This window comes from Lytechinus pictus, chromosome 16, assembly GCF_037042905.1.
Source record: "Lytechinus pictus isolate F3 Inbred chromosome 16, Lp3.0, whole genome shotgun sequence".
Taxonomy (NCBI): Eukaryota; Metazoa; Echinodermata; class Echinoidea; order Temnopleuroida; family Toxopneustidae; genus Lytechinus; species Lytechinus pictus.
In genome coordinates, this window is record NC_087260.1 from 24191570 (window position 1) to 24216595 (window position 25026).

The 25026-nt window shown below is 36.8% G+C and overlaps 1 protein-coding gene across 1 annotated transcript; it reads right to left on the reverse strand.

Moving 5' to 3' along the window:
• Window positions 1–1445: 1445 nt before the first annotated feature.
• Window positions 1446–23463, reverse strand: LOC129278625 (telomerase Cajal body protein 1-like). The gene is made up of 12 exons (XM_064111092.1): window positions 23391–23463; window positions 18471–19050; window positions 17433–17522; window positions 16552–16770; window positions 14845–14935; window positions 13235–13367; window positions 10844–10936; window positions 9869–9987; window positions 9094–9197; window positions 6904–7056; window positions 5605–5781; window positions 1446–5429 (listed from the first exon to the last, which is right to left on the reverse strand). Exons 2-12 carry the CDS (start codon window positions 18911–18913, stop codon window positions 5426–5428), a joined length of 1626 nt encoding a protein of 541 aa, XP_063967162.1. The 5' UTR covers window positions 18914–19050; window positions 23391–23463; the 3' UTR covers window positions 1446–5425.
• Window positions 23464–25026: the final 1563 nt, after the last annotated feature.

Below are 25026 nucleotides of genomic sequence, written 5' to 3' on the forward strand. Positions count from 1 at the left end.
TTCCTCTTTGTTGTCCTCCACCTCATTCTACCAATTTTACAAGTTCCAGCAAGACATCAATGAATGATGATAAAAGAATGATAAAGTTTGAATATTTTCAAACCATTTAAAGACCTTGGCACATCTAACACAAAGCTTATCACTTAATTGTATGGCTTATTTTTACGATTGATTACACTGATTATTATGTACACTTTAAGCACTAAAAAGCAATTTTACGCTCAACTGTTAGACTGTTTTTTAATGTCCCCGACAGTGTTGTAGCTATGCTGGGCGGTGCCGGGCAAGCCTCTGACTTTGCATTCGGCACTTGTGGTAAACAATTAAGCACTTTGCCACCCACCACAAAGTCATTTAATCATGTTGCAAGCTTACTCAAGTGGGGGGGGGGGGGGGGGAGTGCTTCACTTGTTATGCTTCGGCGTTTTTAATCTGCCCGGCATTAAAAATGGTGTAAACTGGTCCCCATGTACCACACAGTCTCCAAAGTTAAATGACAAGTCCACCCCAACAAAAAGTTGATTTGAATAAAAAGAGCAAAATCCAACAAGCATAACACTGAAAATTTTATCAAAATCGGATGTAAAATAAGAAAGTTATGACATTTTAAAGTTTCGCTTAATTTCACAAAACAGTTATATGCACATCCTGGCTGGTATGCAAATGAGGAGCCAATGACGTCATCCACTCACTATTTCTTTTGTATTGTATCATATGAAACGAAATATGAAACATTCTAATTTTCTCCTCATTGTCAAGTGATACAACGATTAATTCCTCCCTGAACATGTGGAATTAACAGTGTATAATACTATATGGTTCAGTCAAGTTGGTCCTTATTGTCAAATCTATAAAAAATGAAATATAGTATAATTCAAATGATAAAAGCAAAAGAAATAGTGAGTGATGGACATCATCGCCTGACTCACCTAGTTGTGCATATCACTGTTTTGTGAAAAATAAGCGAAACTTTAAAATGTCATAACTTTCTTATTTTACATCCGATTTTGATGAAATTTTCAGCACTATGCTAGTTTGATTTTTCTCTATTTATTCAAGTCAGCATTTCCTGGGGTGGACTTGACCTTTAATATTCAATTCAAAGCTAGTCAGAAAAGTTGTAACTTTTCTTTGCTCTTTTTATACTATGATAGAAGCAATATTTTGTATTATATTCATGAATACAACTAAGAAATGTCACTTGAAAATTAAGAGATCTCCTGACTAGATCTATTTTAGAATGCTGATTAGAGGACTTGGGTTCTTGTAGGCAGTCATACTAAACTTTGTTAAATAGAGCTTAATAATAATAATAGGCATTTATATAGCGCCATCTATCTAGAAATATTCTATTCCGAGGTGCACAAGAAAAGAAAGAATTAGAAAGTTTGGATGAGTGTCAAAGTGCCAATAACTAATACTGTTAGAAAAGATAAGACTTCAGTTTAGATTTGAAGGTCTTCAGTGATGGTATAATTCTCAAATTCAACGGCAAATTATTCCAGAGTGAAGGTGCTGAGGCAGAGAAAGCTTCTTGGTGTAACATGTTACATGCATTATTTTGCAAAGAACATGGGACACCACAGTGCTTCTCAATAAGACAGTGGCTTGATTCCATCTTTAGACAGTAATAAAAATATGTTTTCCATGATAAAAGAAAAAATTCACAGAATTTATGTGATTTCACAGAAAACACAATTTTGGCCCCAAAATTTGAATTACGAAAATTAGTGAAAATCATGAAAATCAAAGTGAAATTGAATAGAAAACTGTAAAAAAAAAAAAAAAATCTAACCATCAAACGTTTTTGCAATGTTTATCATTTATTTGCCGTGCACTGAGACTAACGTTTTCTAGGATTCTCAAGTTGAAAATTGCGTTATCCTTCGTTTTGTCACTGAAAAATACAGAACAGGTTTTTCCTTCCTATGATGTAAAATCTTATGCCCAGTGCACAATACGATCCGTTGCGATCCGAATTTCAAAGAAAGTGTAATAACATTTGATATGAATGTTCCAACCAATAAAATCTTAACGTTCAGAGTTCAGAATAGTGGTAAGATAAACTTAAATCAAAATTCAGTCTAGTTCAAGCCTCCTTGTAGGAATAAAAACAAATTCAATTCCAAATGGTAATGACGTCATCATCGGCTGCGACTTGAAGCCTATTTGGACATTACTCCGACCACAGGATTTTATTACTCCTAACAATAGGCCGAACTTGAAATGAAATAGTTTTTTTTCTTGGAACCTTTAGATTTAATACAAAACGTGATTTATTAAAAAATCATGTCATATTGGATTGCAAAGGTGTGCACTGGGCTTCAGATGAATTCATGCCTGAAAGAGTAGCACAGTTGGTAATGAATCACATATCTGCAATTATATGCTGTGACATTTTGCTAATCATGTTTAATTCATTGTTTAAAGCCATGTTTTATCCGGACAAACATTCATGAATTTATGCCTCAGTGAATGGAAAGGTTAAACAGGAGAAAATACTCTGAAAATTAAATTCAATTGAGTTTTATTCTTTTAAATCTTTAATCTATTGGCACAGAGAATCATCAAGTACAGGGGTGGTATTCTGAGATCCATTTTATCTTAGATAAAAAAAAAATTAAATTATCTCCATTAAAATCTGTGATATCAAATACCCTGTAAATACATTATCTCCAAATTGGTATTCTGAGAACTATTTTATCTTCATTTTTATCTCTGTTCAGCACACCTATTTAAGGACCAATGTCCAAATATGAAAATGCTGTTTTATAGCACTCTCATCTCACTAAAGCAATGAAAATTTTTACCGTCAGTAGGTGTGGCAAAGGAGTAAGAGTGCGTCAATTCCCAACATCCAAAAGCAAATTCAACTAGAAATATTGCTGAATTCGCTGATGCAGAGATAATATAACCCCCTCCCCCACCCTATTTTAAGTTTACTTTCCCGGTACTTTATTTTTCTTCAAAGTAAAATGGGCGAAGGAATATCATCTGCGTTGCAAAAGGTTAGATATGCAACAGATATTTCTATGCAAGCACTGCTCTCCTAGGTATCATCTTTACATACGCAAGATAAAAATTCATCTCGGGTAAAATTTCATATTTTATCTGAGTGGTAAAAAGTGGTCTTAAAATACCAAATTTTTACAGATCTATAAAAAAAAAGAAGATAAAATGGCCTCAGAATACTGCACCCATGCACATGTACGCAGTCATTTTCTGCATATAAACACAACATGTCAAGTACAAAATGTAGTGAATATAGCTGTAGTTTACATTTTATATTAAATACATTGGTTTGTACACTATTTCTTTTTCTGAACAATAAGGTAGGAAGGCAGTTCAAATCATGAAGACTTAGAATTCTCCTTTTACACTCCTCACATTTAACTCTCCTGTATAAAAATAGTCAATGAGAATAAAATGTAAATAAATTAAAAAAATATATATATATGATAGTACCACCTTTAGTGGAGCGTTGTGGCCCAGTGGATTAGTCTCCGGACTTTGAAAGAGAGGGTCGTGGGTTCGAATCCCAGCCATGGCGTAATTTCCTTCAGCAAGAAATTTATCCACATTTTGCTGCACTCGACCCAGGTGAGGTGAATGGGTACCCGGTAGGAAGAAATTCCTCGAATGCTCGAGCGCCCGATAAAGGTAGCCGTGCTAAAGCAGGGCCCGCTGGGAGAACAGTTTTCGGAACTGAAGTGGCTACCCTGGGTAAATATGCCGCTATTATTATTATTATTATAATTATCTGTTTGATCAATCATTGCAGTTGTCAATGCCAAGTAACACATAACACAGCAATTGATCATACTGTCTATTTTTTAAGATTGATTCCACATAAACATCAATGCAATTATTATAGAAATAAACACGATCAATCGCTAGGCTTGTATTAATGAATCTTGATCTCTTCTCCCAGATATGAAAAATTTGTTAATAAATTTATTGTTAAATAAATGAATAAATGAATGAATTTCACGAGTTGTCCAATTGAACTATGATGTAAAGTGCAGATAGTAAACCAGCAGTTTTTCTTTCATGCCAAATGGACATTATAATAATACATGTTGCTCTTGTGAAAGGGTCCATTTAATCAGCAGGGTTAGGCTCAATTACTTTCTTCAATTACAATTACGTAATTGAAGAAATGTTCAATTACAATTTCTTTTCAATTGAACAGGCATGCCACTCGGTGTCCTCCAAAAACCCTGAAATTTTTTTGCGGGCAGGGGCAGTGCCCAAGGACAGAGACAACTCCCTATAACAAGAGTTTCTCTAATTAAAGCAGCACCAGGTTGGTTTATCTTGCAAATATATTCTGACGTAAAATTTCCATTGTTATCTTAATCCTCCATCCATGACCAGTTCCATTTGTTCATAATGTTTAGTTCCAAGGTCTTGAAAATGTCCGTCCTCTCTATCACTTTCGTATTCATCTTGGCTGTTTATATCCAGTGCAGTGGCAGAGAATCATAATCCAAAGACTCTGGTGATGATGGTCACAAGTATTTTCCCACAAATATGTCAAATTCAATGGAAAAGTTTTATGATAGTTCACAAAAAATACCCAGTTAGAAAAATTAGGCCGAGCCCCTTCGTACACATTGCGCTTGCGACATACCAAATACGGTCGCAAATCACATGGCCAGCACAGCAAGTTAGCGCGATGCTGAGCACAGTCTATACCGCTGCCCATGGCGGGGATGGCAGACGGTGACCGGTCGACGCGTGATGGTTTGGAGAGGTAATTTATGGTAAGAGTGCGTACATCCGTTGATCAGCGTGCATGTGTAAACATCTCTCATTCGGTCAATCGACAATCGACAGAGCGATCGAGAGAGAGAGGATAGAAAGGAGGTTGTTGTTATTCTTCTTCGGAAGAATGTGAAGAAACAGGATGAACTGAAACATGTTATGATGGACTCCAACTCTGCTAAGGTTCAAAATGTATAATTTGTTGAATTGCCTGTTAATTCGTGACCATTCATCCCCAGGGTGAGGAGAAACAAACTGGATTTAATGCAAGACATCACGTGATGATAGTCTCCAACAACTCTGCTGAGGTGTAAAGATACATATCTTGTGAAAGGGTCCATTCAATCATTGTAATTCTTCCCCAGGGTGCAGAGAAGCAGCAAGGATCCAATGCAACACATGATGATGATGTCCGGCAACTCTGAGGTTCAAACATATATGTCTTGTCAAATGGCCTGTTCAATCACTGTGATTCTTTCCCAGGGTGTGGAGAAACTGCTAGGATCCAGGCAACTCATCACGTTGGTCTCCAACAACTCACAGTGATTCAACCCTTACGATGTGGAGAACCTGAGAGGAAGCAATCCTGTTCAAGTCTGGTTGGTGCTTCATGTTGCAATTATGTTCAGTCACTGCTGAACAGTAGTATTACTGGACATCATCTGAAACAGAAGATTTTAAGAACACTTAGATGAGATCTATTTCACAAAACATAGCTTCTTGCAACAAGAAATAAGAAATGATTTTCTAGAGTTAACATTGGTCTTATCAACTGTAATGCTGAAATAAAATTGCCATTGAGCCCGATGAAAACCACATTTAAGGATGGAATTTTACCTGACTGAAGACCTCTGACGAAGTGACCAAAGCTTGAGAGAATGGTCAGTGGGGCGTAGATAATCCATCTCCTCATCACTGTCATCATCATCACTAGTACTGGTCAAGCTCTTCCCTGGACACTTCAGCTGACGCTGACCAGATGTTGTTGCCATGACAGGCAAATGGGGATGAAGGCTAGAGAAAAAAAGAATGATGATACCTTGGTTGAGAAAGCCATTTATTGATTGCAAAGGCATTATCATCAGGGCATTGTAGTCTAGTGGTTATGACTCTCGTCTTTCAATCTGAGAGATGTGGCTTCGAATCCCAGCCATGGAGTGATTTCTTCAGCAAGAAACTTACTCACATTGTGCTGCACTCAACCCAGGTAAGGTAAATGGGTACCCGGTAGGAAGAAATTCATTGAATGGTTCAGTGCCTACATGCATATATGGCAGCACAGCTAAAGCTGGGGTAATAATAAGTCCACCTCTGAATAGATTATTCTAGATGGATGGCGCTATATAAATGATCATAAATATTATGATATCCCTCTTATGAATATTCATGAGTATTTTAGATAAATGATTGGTCAATTTGTGATAATGTGACAAAGTATAATTTCAATAGGAAAAATAAATCACTGCAAATAGCTCTGTATAATTTTCATATAGCTCATTATAGTTTTTGATATACTTTCATGGGGAGAAAAGCCCCGCACGATATGTTCTCTCATGGGAGAACTGTGCATGCTCAAGGACTGCAGAAGGGTAAGATGAAAACATGTCACTGTGACCTTGACCTTTGACCTTTTGACCTCAAAATCAAAAGACTTCCTGGGATTCATGTTAGTATCATACACACCAAATTATATGAGCCTAAATTAAGTTAAACTGAAGTTATCGCGTTTACTAGGACTTTAGAAGGGTAAGATGAAAGCATGTCACTGTGACCTTGACCTTTGACATTTGGACCTAAAAATCAATAGGCATCCTGGTATCAATGCTTTTATCATACACACCCAATTACATGAGCCTAGGGCAAGTTAAACTGAAGTTACACTGTTTACAAGGACTGCAAAAGGGTAAGATGAAAACATGTCACTGTGACCTTGACGTACAGACGGACAGAATAATACGTCCCGTCTAGGACCGGCGTATAAAAATAACTGAATACACAAAGTGGAAATCAGATCACCAGGGTATTAGACCAAACTCAAAACATCCATTTCGCCAAATCAGAATCACATGCAGTTTTAAGGACCACCTGCAGGGGGAGGGGTCTAACACAACAGTGAGAATACTTCATCCTACCTACCTGATACCATTGACACAGTCATCATGAGCCTTGTACTTGTAGCATGGTAGTAGTATAGGATCTGTGTCATTCATGGATGATGTAGGAGGCTGTGATGTGTCCCATATACTCACACTACCATTCTGATTTCCTGATACTAGGTATTGACCAGTACTGCAGTGGAAGAGTAACATGTAGAGATAAGCCTGATATTTATGATTCATGCATTTTATAATACCCGCATACAAGTTGCCCCGTTAATGTGACATCACTCCTTCGCTTTAGTCCTGAGTGATTGGTTGGCCACAGTGTACTCAACACTATGCATTAATCATGATGTTTCTCTTTGTTCAACCACTAAAGATTTACTGGGATTCATCTTTCAATTAAATATTGTTTTTTAATTCTCATTTGCAGCACACCCAGAATTTGATAAACAAATATGGTCGGGTATTAGAGGAGGTGAGTAGAACTATGGTTCCCAAAAGTGACGCCGGAATGCAACTATTTTCCTTAGGGGCGCAGCTCCCCAAAATATGGTTGCATTAATGAGGGGGCCATAGTTTCACCAAACCTCTAATCGAAGGCTGTATATATTTCTTTTGGTTTATATCCGTCATTGGTATTATCATTAAAATCAACAGCTGGAAATGCAATTGAATAAATAATAAGGTATTCAAGGTCTTCAAGTGTGAAATTATGAACAAAATTAGATAAATTTCTCACTACATGTACGCGCACTGGTAAAATCTCCATGCTATTGATTTAAGCCCCGCCCAACAAGCTCTAAATAGTGTTTTAACTATTTACAGTTCGGGGTACTACATGTATTCCCATCTTGTGACATCAGATGTCGGGATTCATGGCATTATTCCAAATTTTGTTACAGTGGTTGGAACTATGTTTGGTCACATGACAGGGTTTAGACCAATCACCTGTTCAGATTATTATTATGATGGATATAATAATGAATATTGGTGGTGCATATATAGTGATATGTACTATTCCAAAATTGATGCATAACTCGGATGAATGAGAAAGAGGGATGGAGACAGGAAAGATAGATTTATGATAGGCAGATGTAAGGAATGAATAAAGAGAAAGGAAGATGAATTTATACTTTTAAAAAGTATGGAAAGTGAAGCAAGTTGACTTTTATGGATGTAAATCATAGCACATATCTCATATCTCTAATTAAAAGGGTACATATAATCATATTATTTAAGTGCGCTATACAAATCTCAGGTGTTATCATTAAGTTGATTTTAAATGATACTGGAAACAACCATGAAAACCTTGAAATTAAATGACTGTCAAGCCAGGTTACCATGGTACATACTATTAATGGCAAAGATACCATAAATTGTGAGTTTTATAGACAACTACAAGCATATGCTGCTCAATCATAGTATTTTCCTCCCTGCACAATGTAGAAGTTGACATTTTTTGCTTTTTTTCCTTAAACACTTCAGGCAAACAAAAATTCTTACGAATATCTTGGTTTTTACACATCTAAGAAATATATTCTTTGATTGTTTAGTATAAAACAAGTCATAAAAATAGAGGTGTAATCCACCATTGTCAGCTCACCTGTCTATATCAAAATAAACCCTCTAATGCGTAGAGACCTCACTACTTCTACTTCTACTACTACTAGTAGTAGTTCTACTACTACTACTACTACTACTACTAGTTCTACTACTACTGCTGCTGCTGCTGCTGCTGCTGCTGCTGCTGCTGCTGCTACTACTACTACTACTACTACTACTACTACTACTACTACTACTACTACTACTACTACTACTACTAGGCCTACTAGTCCTACTACTACTACTAATGCGTAGAGACCTCACTACTTCTACTATTACTACTACTACTACTACTACTACTACTACTACTACTAGTTCTACTAGTTCTACTACTACTACTACTACTAGTTCTACTACTACTACTACTACTACTACTACTACTACTACCACTACCACTACCACTACCACTACCACTACCACTACCACTACCACTACCACTACCACTACCACTACCACTACCACTACTACTACTACTACTACTACTACTACTACTACTACTACTAATGCGTAGAGACCTCACTACTTCTACTACTACTACTACTAATGCGTAGAGACCTCACTACTTCTACAGCTACTACTACTAATGCGTAGAGACCTCACTACTTCTACTATGACTACATACCTGTCTACATCAAAGTACACTCTCTGATGTGTAGAGACCTCCCTCAGAGCTGTAAACAGAATCTGACCAGGTTTACGCACATCCCAACAAAGAATCTCCTGATCCTGGGAGAAAAATAAGAAAAGAAGAAAAAAATTGTGAATCATATTGCACAATATCTATATGCAGGGCATGTGTTAACCAAAGGAGATGAAGGCATTTGCCTTTGGTGCCCTTCCCCGCCATACAAACAGTGGTTCTAAGGCAATTATTTTTGTCATTTAGTTGCCTTGCTCTGAGGGCTTACAGTGAGGGCTGTGCATGAATATATTCAAAAATGCATTACAAAAAAAGAAATAGCAAGTAAAATCTGAAAATACAATTAATGAGATGAATAAATATAATCATGGTGAGTGATAGCACAGGGGCAGTAGGGAAGTTTACTACCCCTACAAAAGGCATTACAATAGAAGTATTGATTGAAACTCTCTTGAAGAAGTTGCGTTTTCAGTTTAGTTTTGAACAAATTAACAAATGGTGCAATTCTAATTTAGGATGGGAGGATAACCAAAATAGAGCATATTTAATACAAAATAGATTAAAAGGAGCTTTCAAACTCTAATCATGTAATATAGGAAAAAAAATCATATCAAACGGCTCAACTTCAAAGGATAAATTGATTTACATCATCTCTTTCAACCTCTCCATGACTTTCCTTTAGCATTATCAAACCCATTAAAAATATAGCCATTTTCAACAGAATCACAACATCCAGTATTTTGAAGACTGTTCTCACCATTCTGCCTCCACTGTACAGTCTATTCATATCTGATGAAAACATGAGATGGGTTACTCCACCACTCTGTCCTTCAAGGAGGCATACCAAATTATTGTTGTCATTCGTATACAGACCAACTAAAAAATGAAAAAAGAAACATCACTGACGTCATTCAGTACAAATATTAAAAACACCTAGGCCTGTATTCCGAAGTCAGGTTTAACTTAGACCATGGTCTAACTCTGTGCTAAAATTATGGGAGACCAAAAGTGTCAAAATTTTTATTAAGTGGTATGTTTTTTATGTTTACTGTGCTCTTTCCTGATTCATCAATGGTGAAGACAATCATCTATTTACACTTCCTAGACAATTATGAATGATTTGAGAGCCAAATGAGCTGAAATATGATATCTCTACTGTTAGTGATTTATGTAACAATTGGCTATCCATACTTAAACCACAGCTTTAAACCGAGTTTAAGTTAAACCAGACTTCAGAATACGGGCCTATATATCTTCTACCTAATATCCTCTTTAAACATATTAAGTAGTTCAATACCAGCAATATTCTTTATTTTTTCCTTATTTTTTAGAGCTTTGAAAATGTTAGTATGGAAAGGTGCTACATTAATAAACCAAAATGTATGCATATACTTGTATGTATGTATGTACATGTTTGTATGTATGTGTGGGTGTATGTATGTATGTGTGTATGTGTGTATGTGTGTATGTATGTATGTATGTATGTATGTATGTGTGTATGTATGTATATATGTAGAAATGTGAAAAGGTAGAGTATTATAATACTAGTCAAGGAATTCAATATCATATTAGAGGTGTACTCAAACTTTTGACTGGTACTGTACATGTAAACATTTGGATGGCAATTTTATTGGATTCTCTTTGAACTCAATTCAATACCACAACTGGTATTCATGTTTATGGGTTTAAGTATTTTAGGCATTTCATGGTATCAAGAATAAGAGATATTTACCAGATTTTGAGTACGATCCTGCAGCATACATCTTGATTTCAGGAGCCATAGCAAAACAAGAAATTATACCAGTCTGACCATTCATATTCTTCTCTGTAAAGCAAAAAAAAATCACACACATTTTTAAACTACAAGGTACAATTATGACAACTTGGGAATTGACAATCCTAATCCTACCAAACATATAAAAAAATAAGGAACAAGTGGAATGCCTGTGGCGGTCTCACTTGCATCACGCAATTCAATATAGCAGCAGTGCTGACTTTGAAAAACACCATTTAAATAATTATTCACAAAAAACACCATTCATATAATGATACAATACTACGTTCATTGACATTGGACCTTGATCATGTGACCTAAAACTTGTCAGTGATACTTGATTACCCCTAAATCCACATTTTATACACTATATCTATAAACTTTGAAAGTTATGACAGCAATCTAATAATTACCTCTGAAATGGCCAAAGTTCAATAACCTTAAATTACCTTTGACTTTGGTCATGTGACCTGAAACTCGCATGAGATGTTCAGTGATACTTGACGACTCTTATGTCCAAGTTTTATGAACTAGACCAATATACTTACAGAGTTATGATGGTAATTCAACAAATACCCCCAACATGGCCAATATCCATTGACCTTTGACCTTGGTCATGTGACCTGAAACTTGCACAGGATGTTCAGTGATACTTGATTACTCTTATGTCCAAGTTTCATGAGTCAGATCCATAAACTTTCAAAGTTATGATGGTAATTCAACAGATACCCCAATTATGGCCAACGTTTATTGACCTTTGACCTTGGTCATGTGACCTGAAATACACACATGATATTAAGTGATACTTGATTACTCTTATGTCCAAGTTTTATGAACTAGACCAATATACTTTCAAAGTTATGATGGTAATTCAACAAATACCCCCAATTTGGCCAAAGTTCATTGACCCTAAATGACCTTTGACCTTGGTCATGTGACATGAAAATCAAGCAGGATTTTCAGTAATACTTGATTAACCTTACGGCCAAGTTTCATGAACTAGGTCCATATACTTTCTAAGTTATGCTGTCATAACCTTCGGTTAAGATTTGGTGTTGACGCCGCCGCCGCCGTCGGAAAAGCGGCGCCTATAGTCTCGCTCTGCTATGCAGGTGAGACAAAAATTTGCCAAGTTTCACAGAATTCTGTGAGGCCCATAATAATTTCAATGATTTTACAACATATAATGTACGAAAATCCCACATTCAAAAAAGAAATTAATATAACAATATAATTTTGGGAGGTCCCAAAGTGTGTATCTCACTAGGCTGCAAATGCTTCGAATGAGAAAATTTTGAATTCGCCAACTTTTCTGATGGGTGCTGCAAATTCTTATGTTTACGATATCAGAATTTATTTGCGAACTTCTTCAAAACAGAAAAAAATGTTCGTAAACATTCAACAAAGATTTTTTAGCAGTAAATTAAGTTTTATAGGAGCCATGTGGTCATTTGGTCACTATTATTCACAAATGAAAGACAACTTCAGCAATATTGTCTTACAACCATCTGAAAGTGCAAATTTTGCAAGTGCTAGTAATGATTTGCAACAAGAAACACTGTTTGTGACAATGAAAAGTATTTTCTAACTTGTAACATTGAATGAAAATTTTACATACTTTTCACCAACCCTGACAAAAGACCAAGTTTAACACATTCACAAGCATTTTCCGCCATGAGAGATACCCCTAAAAGAGATATGTTACACCAGCAAACAGGCCCAAAAAAAAAAGATACTGTGAGAGGTTTTCATAAACAAGGAGATGATTATTATCATTATTTGTTTGGTGTCACATGTGTCTGGGAGGCAAAAAACGAAATGAATCACTATGACGGACAGGTCTCTCCTCTCAATAGAACTGATTGGGGAGTGCAGGTGGACCACTACACCAGGGTTTCCCCCTACTCTTATATGAATAGTGCAGTGGGTTTTTAACATGCAAAGGTGGTAACTCTCCTCTACACAGGGCCTCCATCCTATCCAAGGGAAATAGTGTTTTCCACTGTAACTAGCCTGCATCTATGGAATAAGAAGATATATTTACACACAATGCTGCATTCAGTCATCCACCAAGGGTGGACTCAAACCTACTACCTTTGGTTCGACATGCATACGCTTTACCGACTGAGCCAACTTTGCTCCCTGATACCTGGTTGCAAATTATTTTTTACATACAATTTCTCATTTTCATAAAGAATTAAGGTGAAAAAAAATTGAAGGCCACTATAACTTTTTAAGACTGGATTATTAGAAGTTTCTTCAGAAAAAATTCAAATAACTGACCATTTACCAAAGCTTAACCCTAACACTATGGTATTAAGATTGAGAGTAAAATTATATATCATTTACTTTTTGTTGGTACGACTTCACATTGTGATCCTGGTCTATCCGTATAGAAGATCCTGATTGTCTTGTTGAAACCACAAAACAAACGTCGTCCATTCTTAGAGAAACAGAGTGAATGTGGAGTGGTAAGCTCATCCTAATCAAAGAAATAAATTGTCAGAAGTTTTAGGTCAAATCAGTCAAAATCTGACGAGATTACAGTCATAAATGAAAATAAATTCAGCGAGGGATAAAAAAAATGGTATTTGTCAACAAGAACACTAAAACTAGACCTGCCAGCCTCTAGGAAGGAGAAACTGTATTCCTAAATCCCCCAAACTGGATTATAAAGTATTGAACCTCCCCCCCCCCCCACACACACACCAAAAAATGACCTTTGACCTTGGTCTAATTATCTGTAATTACATTGATCTAATTGCTAAAGAGACATATCAAGCATTTTTCGTTAATAAAATACATGGGGGGATCAATAGAAAATCAAAGTTATGAAGAAAGCAACATAATGCCATAATTTTGTTGCAAATAGGGTAATAATTACAGCAAAAGCGTAATAATTTGAAACTCTAAATACAAAGACCAAGGAATAAACTTTGAGAATTCACCTGATAACTTTCTACATTAATCTGATGATTTTTTTTTTTACTTACTTCGTCGCTTATATTAGTAAACTTTGAAATGAATAAACTTACTTTCAAATAATTCAACTTCACCAGAGAAATGATTTAAGGGGAAGTAACCTCTATGAGGGCAGACATAATGAATCTTTTGTTTTTCTTTGAGGTATTTGATGTCAATTCTTGATGTCAATTCTTTTTCATTTTCTGGCCACACAATTAATTTGTCTCAGACTCGCCGCAATCCTGGAGTAATTTTGGGATTCACATATGACAATGTCTTCCCAAATCTCAAATATCTGTAAATCAAGTTGGTACCATCTTCGTAATTTGGGGTTTATCTGGAAATATTTGTCTAAGTCTGCCATCGAAAAGATAGTCCATGACTTGATTTCCCCCTGTCTTAATTTTTGTCATGTCCTTTTGTTTAATTCACTGCAGGCTCAGTTATATAAGCTTCAGAAGCTTCAAAATGCAGCTGCTCGCATCGTCACTTTGTCAAATAAATGCTCTCATATCACTCCCATCTTAAATTTGCTGCATTGGCTCCCTATCAAAAATCAGATAATCTTTAAGATTTTATTGCTTCATTGTCATAGCATTCATGGATCAGCACCACAATACAGTCTTTCATTTATCAATTACTACAGACCAAGGTCTTTACACTCATCCACTTTGGCGACCTTGTTATTCCAAAAGTTTTAAAAAATTGGGGGAAAGATCCTTTGCTCATGCATGCCCCACTTTGTGGAATAGCCTTCCTGAAGACATCAAAAGATTAACTTCTGTCGAAACTTTTAAAAATCTTCTGAAAACTCTTATATTTAATTATTAGCTCTTTATGCCCTACTCTACAGAGTGGATTTGCACTTTATAAGTCACATTATCATTATAATCATTTTCATCAATCCTTCACCAATATCTTTCTCATTTTTTTCTGCCATATTATCAAATTAACTCATTGTCAATGTGAACTTTCCCTTTCATTACTCTACTCACCACTGAATTCATTGGCTTATAAGTCCCTCTGAGCTTTCCAGTGAATGCATCCCATAGATGTATGGGGTGGTCTCGACTTGTGCTTGCCAAACTAAATTTTAAAGAAAAAAAATGATTTTAATGTAATCGCTTTCAAAGCTATCACAATGTAATATAAACGAGCTGTGACTTATCCACATTCATTCTGACTAGAATAGAATTGGATCACATTTAAGAAGATATATTTTTCATCCATGTATTCAACATGATTCATAGTAATAACTCTTCATACTACGTGGAGCGTTGTGGCCCAGTGGATTAGTCTTCGGACTTTGAAACAGAGGGTCGTGGGTTCGAATCCCAGCCATGGCGTAAGGGTCATTCCATGCCAATTCACCCAATGAATGTGCAATTTTCCGAGCAGTTTTTGAGTTATTATATATTGTCCAATATCAAAATGCCTAAACAGGTACCTACATGTATTCATAAGCATAAATGTTTAATGTTTCATTTATCAACTGATAAGCTTAATTTAATTTTATCTGTTTGCATACTGTATTAAACTTAAGATTGGAAGAAAATCATACATCATTGGACTAGTAAACACTTTACTAACATGAATATCAGTATGTGGGACTAAAGTGAAATTTCAGATCAGATAATTGGTATCTTTGGAAGAGTTTTAAAAGGTGAAGAAATAAAATATCATCATTGGTTTTAACATATTTTGTCAATATCATACTAATAATTAACATACACGAAAATCAAGTTTAAAAATTATTTGTCCGGGAGTCAAACTCAAGGTCAAAATAAAGGTATTGACCTTATAAATCGCTCCAATACATTATTTGATGCATGTTTTGGATTCCTCTCTGAATTTCCTTTTCAATGGTACCAGTTTCGTGAAAATTGGTCAACATATTACGACGGAATGGCCATTTTTTTTTTTTTTTTTTCACACCCATTTTTGTCAAAACAAGGAGAAAATGGCGGGCCGTAGCACGAGAACTGACGTACTGATTTTTTTTTTTTTTATGCTTGGGCCATGAGGAACTTTATGTGTACCAATTTACAACAAAAACTGAGAGGGTAGGGTGCAACCACTGGGTGAATTCAGATGGAATGACCCGTAATTTCCTTCGGCAAGAACCCCAGGTGAGGTAAATGGGTACCTGGCAGGAATTTATTCCTTGAAATGCCATCGCGCTGTAAAAGGCTGCGGGGCTAAAGCCAGGGTAATAATATCCAATGAAGCGCATAGGGACGCATTTGGCAGTGATATGCACTATATAAGCATGTTGGTATTATTATTATTATATTACTGCACACCTATCAAGCAAAGAAGACCACAAATTGTAATCCTTTTCTTAACATTGCTAGGAACTTGGTTAGACAGCCAAATACAAGCTGTCTTCAGTAACACCAATACCAACACCAAACTTGAAATCACTTAGGTGCAGAAACTATATTAGGCAGCCTAAGGAAAGATGATATCACTAACTTCAACACCAAAAACTAACTTTAAATCACTCAGGTGTTGGAATTAGGTTTGACAGCCTAGTGCAAGCTATCATCACTAACACCGACACCTAACTTAAATCACTCATGAGTTGGAACTACATGTAGGTAAGGGAGCCATATGTAAGAAGTCATTGCTGACATAAACATCAACACCAACCCCAACACAAACACCAACACCTAAAACCTAAATTTGAGAACACTTCATACCAGCATGTTTCTGGTAGATAAGAGTCCATCTTAGGATACCAGCAGTAGTCATATATAAGCTCTCCTTCTTGGATCTGTAGTACTGAGTCTGGCTCCCTCTCTTGGCCAATGCTCTGATCGTCAGTGCTGATGTCTGTTCCATAAGCTTGCGGTGGAAGGTTGAAGAGTCTCAAGGTTTGGTCTTCACTGTTTGTTAGAATACACAGCCCATCTGGAGACCTAAAGTGAGTAATGAAAATATAAAAGTTCTGTAGGGACTACATGTATTTTGAAGCTGATCCCCCATGGATGAATAAACATGTTCTTCTTCTTCATGCAATGAATAGTCTTGCTTTCACTGTACATTTTTAAGCAACTTGTCAAAAAACTGTACCATGTATTTTAGCAGGAATCCTATAAGGATACTATGCGTCTTTTCATTGCAGCTTTCCTGCAGTCTCCATTGCTTAGTCTATGGTCACTGTGCTATATAGAGCTGCTTGCAGGATTCCTGCAGAAAAGACAACGCCCTCTCTGACTTTTTACAAGGTGCCTATTTGATAATCCATTCTTAATAATATGACAAACCATGCACTGCATCAAATTCATCAATAGCCTTCTACAAATATTCCTCTCACTCAAGAACAATCAAGAACCAGAACCACTAACCTGTTAGAAGTGGCGATATTTATTCCCCATTATTAGAATTTTAAAGCCAGCCTCCAATTACATCTCTCCCTCTTTAAAAAATTAATCCACATTTGCACTTGCGCAATGCCCTCTCTTTTCACTATGATATCTGTTCTAGAAATATTGCTTTCAAATTTAACTCTTTTAATTTTAGCTGCAATTATCAACTATTAACTTTCTCACATACCATCCATGTTATACTAAACACTTACCATTTACACCCTTTCAGGAAGTTGCCTTTGACCTTGCTGAATTCTGAAGACATCTTTGCAATTAGGAAAGGCTCCTGAGAAAAGCACAAGCTAAGATACAGAACAAAATACAAAAAATAACATGAAAATCTATACAATCATATGTATGCAAATATTTTTTCTATGGAGTTTTACACTGAAATAGATTATTGGAGATGCAGGCATACTTTTTCACAAAGTTGAAAAAGAAATTAGTATCCCATCTGTAAAAAATTTCTTTCCAGTTGTTAAATTATACAATTATAATAAAATGTCCTCTAAAAACACAGCCTAATCTTAGGAAAACACTGATTAAGATGATGCCAAAATTGCACCCCTCCAAAAATCCCATGCCAGGGGCAACACCAAATTTGTGACCATTTCCAAAACTATTAAAGCCTTGGTGCCAATGACTTCTCTTATTGAGGTAATCCAAATCTACTTTTATTTCTATCGCTTTCAATTTAATCATCTTTCTTCTTTTATTTTCTCACTGTTTTTCAGCCAACCCCCCCCCCCCCCCAGCCATCTTACTCCTCCCAACACCCAAGCAACAATACTCATTTGTCTGCCTTCCCCCCGACACCTACTTTGACCAGATTCTTGTTGACTCAGTGGCCTTAGATATTTTGTAAGTCTTTTCATTTTTCATTTTTTCTCATTTGAGCTGTAACAGAGTAGCATAATAAGGTTAAAATCATGATGAGCCAGACATGGCGTAAGAGGCAAAAGTTCACCAAAGCTGTGAGAGAGTGACCAAAACATTTAACCTTTTTAAAACAAACGTCAAATGTTATGATAGATTTTGACATATTATCAAGAAAATTATATAATTCACCCCTTTTTCTTCTTTCTTTTCACTTCCTTTTTTTTTCTATTTCTCTTTGTAGATTTCCCAAAGCCCCCCCCCCCTGTGCGCCAGTGCTGTAGCATAGAAATGTACCCTTTTAAAAGGTGACCGTACCCTAAAGATATCAACATCTTTTTTAGTAGTTTCCGCATTGGTTTCATCACACTTACCTTTGATTATTTTCTTCTTCTGTCTCCGTTTCCTCCCTGACCGCATCCATCTTGATGTCTGCTGGTTCCATTTCGGTTGCCATAGCAATCTCATCTGTCTTTTCATGATCATCAGGTTCTTCCATCCTATCAAGGCCTGGTGATCCCTCCATCTTCTGCTCTCCCTCCACTTGATCAACATCATTCCCTCCATCTGTCGGCCCAGGTGAGCTCGGCACTTTCAGCTTTCCTTCAACGTGGTCTACAACTTCTCCTACATAATCCATCACTGATGATTTTTCCTCTGCCTGCATTACTTTGAGGTGTTCCACATCCTTCTCTATGCCAGCTGTCCTTGGTGATTTCTCTACTTTCTGTCTTTCTGATTCCTCTGCCAAGAATTTGCTGATTGTTTCTGAAAGCGCATCTCGCTGACCAGTATCTCCAACATCAGGAAGAGACATTGTGCTTGTAGTCGGACAGAGAGTGTGTCAAGTCCTCGTTTGACTAGCCTAGGTATTGAAGCTTACAGCAATGTGGCATCTGATATTTGTACTCCACACTAGTGATTCACGACATCCTGATACATGTTCGATAATTACTGTGAAAGACAAGATAGCATAAAATGATAAAATGATAGATAAGAATATTTTCAGAGACAATGCTTTATATTTATGATATCAAGTATCTTTAAGAATATGCAGGACACTGAGATTGGGAAAGATAGATAAGTAGTCCCCATCTCAATACCACGCATCATTCATATATTACAAACCAAAAGTATTGTGTCTTGTGCATGCCATTAATGATCTCTAGCTTAATAGCAACAATCTTCAATATTTTCTTTTTACTTTTTGTGTCGGACAGGGGTCAGGAGGCATAATAGCTCAGTCGGTAGAGCAGGGGTTTCGGATTCTGATGACCCGGGTTCAATTCCCACTTGGTGCGCTAGTGCCCTTTGGTAAGGCATTAATCCTTATTACCAGGTCCCTCGGTGAGGACCTTGAGCCATCGGTCCTCTGGTTGCTTGCTTACAAGCATTCATGCCTTCTTAGCAATCAGGTAAAAATCTCCACCAAAAAATTTCAAGATTACAGAGATGAGTAAAGAATCAATCAATGCAAATGATTAAAATATAGACTACATAGAGTCTACCAATGGTTACCCCCTAAGGCTGAGTTCCCCGAGTACGTAAACTAGACAACATTCATTGGCTTTGCATTCTAAGCCATGTGGTCCAGTCTATCTATACACATTAGAGTCTGCAAGGTTATTTCTATAGCAATTTGGACAGGGAGTGACATGTTAGCTAGGTGAAAAAAACAAATTTGGTTAGAGACATACTATTCACTTATTTCAGATTACAGAATATTTTATAGGAGTAAGGACAATAACAATAATAATATGCAACATTTATATAGCACTTTAAATACAAATGTTTCTTAGCACTGCGTACTATTACACCGGTTACCCTGATTGGGCGCATCGAGCATTCAAGGAATTTCTTCCTACCATGTACCCATTTACTACACCTGGGTCGAGAGTGGTAAATGTAGATAACACCTTGCCAAAGGACGCTAGTGCTGCGGTGGGAGTGGGTGCGGTGGGACAATATACATGTTCAAAAACAAAGCCTCATTGGCAAAGACCCTGTTTCATAACAAGGCCTCATGCTAATGCAGTTTTGCACCAGCCAACTTCAAGCAAATTTCCCAGCAGTAAGTTTTTTGTGTGAATATCATAGTGTAGGAGTCTATCATTTGCAGGCGTTTATTTTTAACACAATGCATAGATTGTTTCTATTTCCTTTGATGTTACATTTCCTTTTATCTCACCACTTCTACATTGACTCCTATATTCATCTCATGATTTACATCCATTTTAACCTCCCCAACCACTCCATCACTGACATGATGCTACAGGGCATCGAATCTTTAGGTACCCGTCCTGACTCAGTCCGTACTAGCAGGGAGAAGCTCTGGATGAGACGACTTCGCACCACCCAACCTCATGGCCTGAACATCCAAGAGGGGAACGACTGATTTTTCTTTCCTATCCACTTTCAATTTATATATACATATAATTTTTCCCCTCAGCTCTTTTGAATAGTTACATTATAGTTTCTTACTCTACTTTCCTCCCATATCTCATACAAGCTCAGCTCCAATTTTTCCTTCCTTATTCAGGCGATATAATTATTATTATATATATATATATATATATATATATATATATTTGTTTTTTCTCCACTCACCTCTTTTAGATTTACCACATTTGCTTATTTACATGTATACTATGGTTTCTTCATAATACACCCCCTCTCCTCTATATTTGCTTTTACCTTTTTAGGCAATTTGCTTCCTCTTTTTCACATATACAGATTTTTTTTCTTTCCTACTATATAGTCTTATGTTTTTTCCCGTCACACCTAGCGGATTACCATATCAGTTACACCATATGTGTATATATTTATATATTTTTTCATATACATTTCTTTTTTGGATATATTTATATACATATCACTTATAGATACATATTTACACTTACCTTCTTCTCTTAGTTTGTTTAATGCTTTATCATATATACTTATATGTCTTTTGCACATTATCAGTTGTTCCCCATTCTTTTTCTTCTTTTTTCCCCCCACTCTTATGCACCAGTTTATTAAGCCTTTCTTTGTAACCTGTTTGACCCACCTCTCACCAATTCTCTAGTTATTCATCCCTCTATCACTGTTTTGTTCCAGATCCTGTTTGATGTTGCCTGCCTCATTATCTTAATCCCTCTTGGCCTTACTTACACTAACTTCCCTTTGTGTCTGCCTACTCCTTTTCTTTCATCCCCTTCACTAACCTGATTGGTCTTCTCTACTCACTAATGCCCCTTTTGTCTCCTTGTTTCTAGTGTTGCTGTAGCTTGTTTGTGGTCTATATTATGGTTGTTCCACTTTATATGTTTGTCATTTTGCCTCCGACGAAGATTCTGCTAGGATCGAAAGCTTAGGCCCCCTTTTGACTTTATAATTTACTCCATTGGCTCTCTTTTATTAGATAAGCAGTTTTCAGCAGCTTCTTTTTGCCATTGATTTACATTCTTATCTCATGCTTCACATTCCCTCTTCAGTGCCATCATTTCATCTCCTGCTTTGCATTCCTTATACAATACTATTTGCAATGTTCTTTTCTTCATGTTGATTCCATGGCTCAGTTGATTTACTCTGAATGTTTAAGCCTTTAGAAAAAGTAATGTTTATTCATGAATAGAAGCTCATTTTCAATTTAATTTGAAAGCCTTTTATATTCATGTATTTTTTGTATACAAATTATCTAAGTTGAACACTTACTGTTCAACAAATTATTCATGCAAATAAACACTGAATTTGAGGTTGGTACACCATCTCCAGGCAGCAAGCAAGGATTAAAGTACTCATACTAGTACGAGGTTAGTAAGTATGAGTATGCTATACTAACCTCGTACACCGAACCGCGTTTGACCCCAATCGGTAACACCCCTATACTTACCCGTGTTAGGAAACTGGGACTCGATTCACGCGCATTCGGGCCGCCCTAGCTTAGAACTAAGCATTAATATCACAAAATTGTTTTACTCTACTAATTAAATGTATTCTGTGGAAGGATCAGCTCATAGAGAGTTGCATGCATCGTGCCTTGATTTTACCTAGACAGCTGGCAGCCGTCTGTTTCGAGGAGTTTTTTTAACATTTTTTTTATTTTATTTCTCCTCATACACAGACGGCTCGCTATCGTGCAGCCACCATTAGGGGACTTACAATGCAAAATCCCCCCGTCGGGGCTCTTCAATTTTTGTCTTTAATGAATCAAACTTTTGAAAATTACCGCGACCGAAATGCAAATTAATATTCCCTCTTGGCATTAATTGCCAAAAAACGGGGAAAAGCAAGTTAAAAGGAACAAAAACAGTGACTTACCTCGGCTGTCGCGCAACTTCACTGCCCTGTATTATCCGAACTTAATACACATAAACATATGGCCATTGAGTCCCCTGTACAGATCGCGCTAGAACTTCGGTCTCTGTATTTGGTGAGTGAAGCCAACGGAGTTCAGCTGAACAACCAACATAACAGAGACCGAAGCTTTTGGTCTAGATTTTACCGTGCACGGCGGCAGTAATGCACCCATGGGTGGGATTCAAGTTGTGTCTTGTATAACTCTGTAGGGATATACCACGCCCATATGCTCACCCAAGGCCACCGCTTTTCTGAATATTATCACGATCGTGAACGCTTCGCATTGCCGTGGCTATGCCATAATTTTAATATGGACTGAAGTTAATAACCAAAACTGTGCAAACATTTGGCGAGCAAACGAGTGAGTTGCCGCAGTTCAATCTTTGTTGCTAACTTCAGTCTTTATCAAAATTACAACGAAGCCAAGAAAAGCGATGTCTGACTGAGATTGAGAAGTTTGATGACGTACTTACTAATCATGCTAATACTAATACAGTAATACTAATAGTAATATGCCGTAGTAATATAATATAGTCTAGACTCTAGAGATCGGAGCCAAAGCGAAGTACAGCCATTCCTGATCACGATATTTGAAAAACGGTGGAAATGTGTATTGTTTATTGGCCTCGAAATGTGACCAAGAGACTTGCCATGACATTTGCGAACAATTTCTGGTGGGGAAATTTGATCAAAGTCGGCCGGTGCGAAACTGCATTAGCACCCCAGCCCCAGGCCTCACTCGCCACGAACTTACACCAACGAAGACGAATGGGACTGAGGTGAGAAAGAGATCTGCAGGAAAATTGTCACATGGCTCGAAAAACAATATATGAGTAGCTTTAAATCCATTTGATTCACCACACAAATTCACTTAACGCAATCTCCTCGCATGAAACACTAAATTTTAGTACGTTTGCTATGTAAATATCATAAATTTATATCATTAAACTTACCAAGTCAGACAAGGTGTTCAATTACGGTGTCGTCAAAACGTCCAACGCTCTTGGAGGAATATTTGTTTGTAAGTTAGCAATAGCAAAAAGAAAAACGAAATCAGATTGTCACACGGGCAATAACTGCACAAAGCGGGGCATGGGAGTGTAAAATAAGACGTCATCCCCCCAAAAAAAAACAATAATAATAATCAAACAAACAAACAAAACAAAACAAAACAAAAAAACGCGAAAACGAAAAAAATATAATGAAAAATTGATAAATTTACATATAAATTTTACAGAAAAAAGGGTTTCGATCATGAAGGATGAGGAAAATGCCATGCTCTCCATTGTGTAATACACTTATTATCTCACTTCATAAAGAATAGATGTATGACTGAGTTTGCTTGAATGTGAAATCCTAAAAGGCAGATCAAAGATTTTTTTTTAAGTATGATAATAAATACACTAACTGATGTTCTGATAAGTGCATTCAATTTTTTGGGGGATGGTAAAAGAAATCATATATAAAATGAATGGTCTGGAAAGGAAATGAAATTATTGTCCAATCGGACATTAATGCTCAGCTGATTGCAGCAAACTTTAATCTCTTTGTCGCATCCTAATCATCAGCTTTCCACTGTATATGAGTAATGGACAGTGACATTGTAATATGCAAGGGGGGAATGAACAAGCCTGAAGGGTCCTTAATTGGATTTACCTTTGAGGATCTGACTGTTTTAACCCGGTTTAAACTCCAAGAAGTTCCTCATGCTGCTCACATACCCCTTCATCTCTCACTCCTCAAACGAGACAATTGTTTTTTTTCAAAAAAAAAATGCTTAGCAGATTGCGAGTGTCATGTGGGACAGAGGACGACGCCCCAAGAGCCTTGGAATGAGTCTAAGAAGGGGTGCTAGCATTTAAAAGAAATATTTGACAAGTAAAAAAAAACGACTGTCACTCCAAAATGTAAATGATTTTGATCAAGGAAAATTTGACAAGCAATTAAAAGAACAAACAAAAGGAAGAGGGGTTCATTCCAGAATGAAGCTTAATATTATACCAACCACATTATTTTCCAGGGGTGCTGCGAAATCTTGCGGGCCGGTGTTGAGCACCCCCGCTTCCCAGTGCCATGCACACCCCTCCCCCCATTTTTTTTTCAAATAGTAAAAATAGGAGGAAATGGGGGGGGGGGAGAAAAGAGAATAAAGAATGAAGAAGGGAGAGAAAGGTAATTTTGGGCAGTATAAGTTTGTTTTTTTCGTATCGTCCAAACCCCAGAGGTTGACATTTTACTTTTTTTTGCTAAAATTTTTCAAATCTGGAATACAAGAGAAGAGATAAATCAGCACACCGTTGTATAATCGCTTATTCAATCATCATCATCAGCATCATCACCACCACCACCATAATCATCATCACCGTCATCATCATCATTATCATTGTCATCATCACCACCACCATCACCACATCATCATCACCACCACCCCACCACCACCACCACCATCACCATCATCATCACCATCATCAACATCATCACCACCACCACCACCACCATCATCATCACCATCACCACCACCACCACCACCACCACCACCACCACCATCACCATCATCATCATCATCACCATCATCATCATCATCACCAC

Excerpts from the sequence above, each read along its gene's own strand:
- LOC129278625 (XM_064111092.1), bottom strand. The coding sequence starts at position 18,913 with ATGTCTCTTCCTGATGTTGGAGATACTGGTCAGCGAGATGCGCTTTCA. Across the intron at positions 10,937-13,234 it reads TGAAGTCGTACCAACAAAAA|AGAAGAATATGAATGGTCAG; the intron begins GTAAATGATATA and ends TTTGCTTTACAG. Across the intron at positions 9,988-10,843 it reads AGGATCGTACTCAAAATCTG|TTGGTCTGTATACGAATGAC; the intron begins GTAAATATCTCT and ends TTCATTTTTTAG.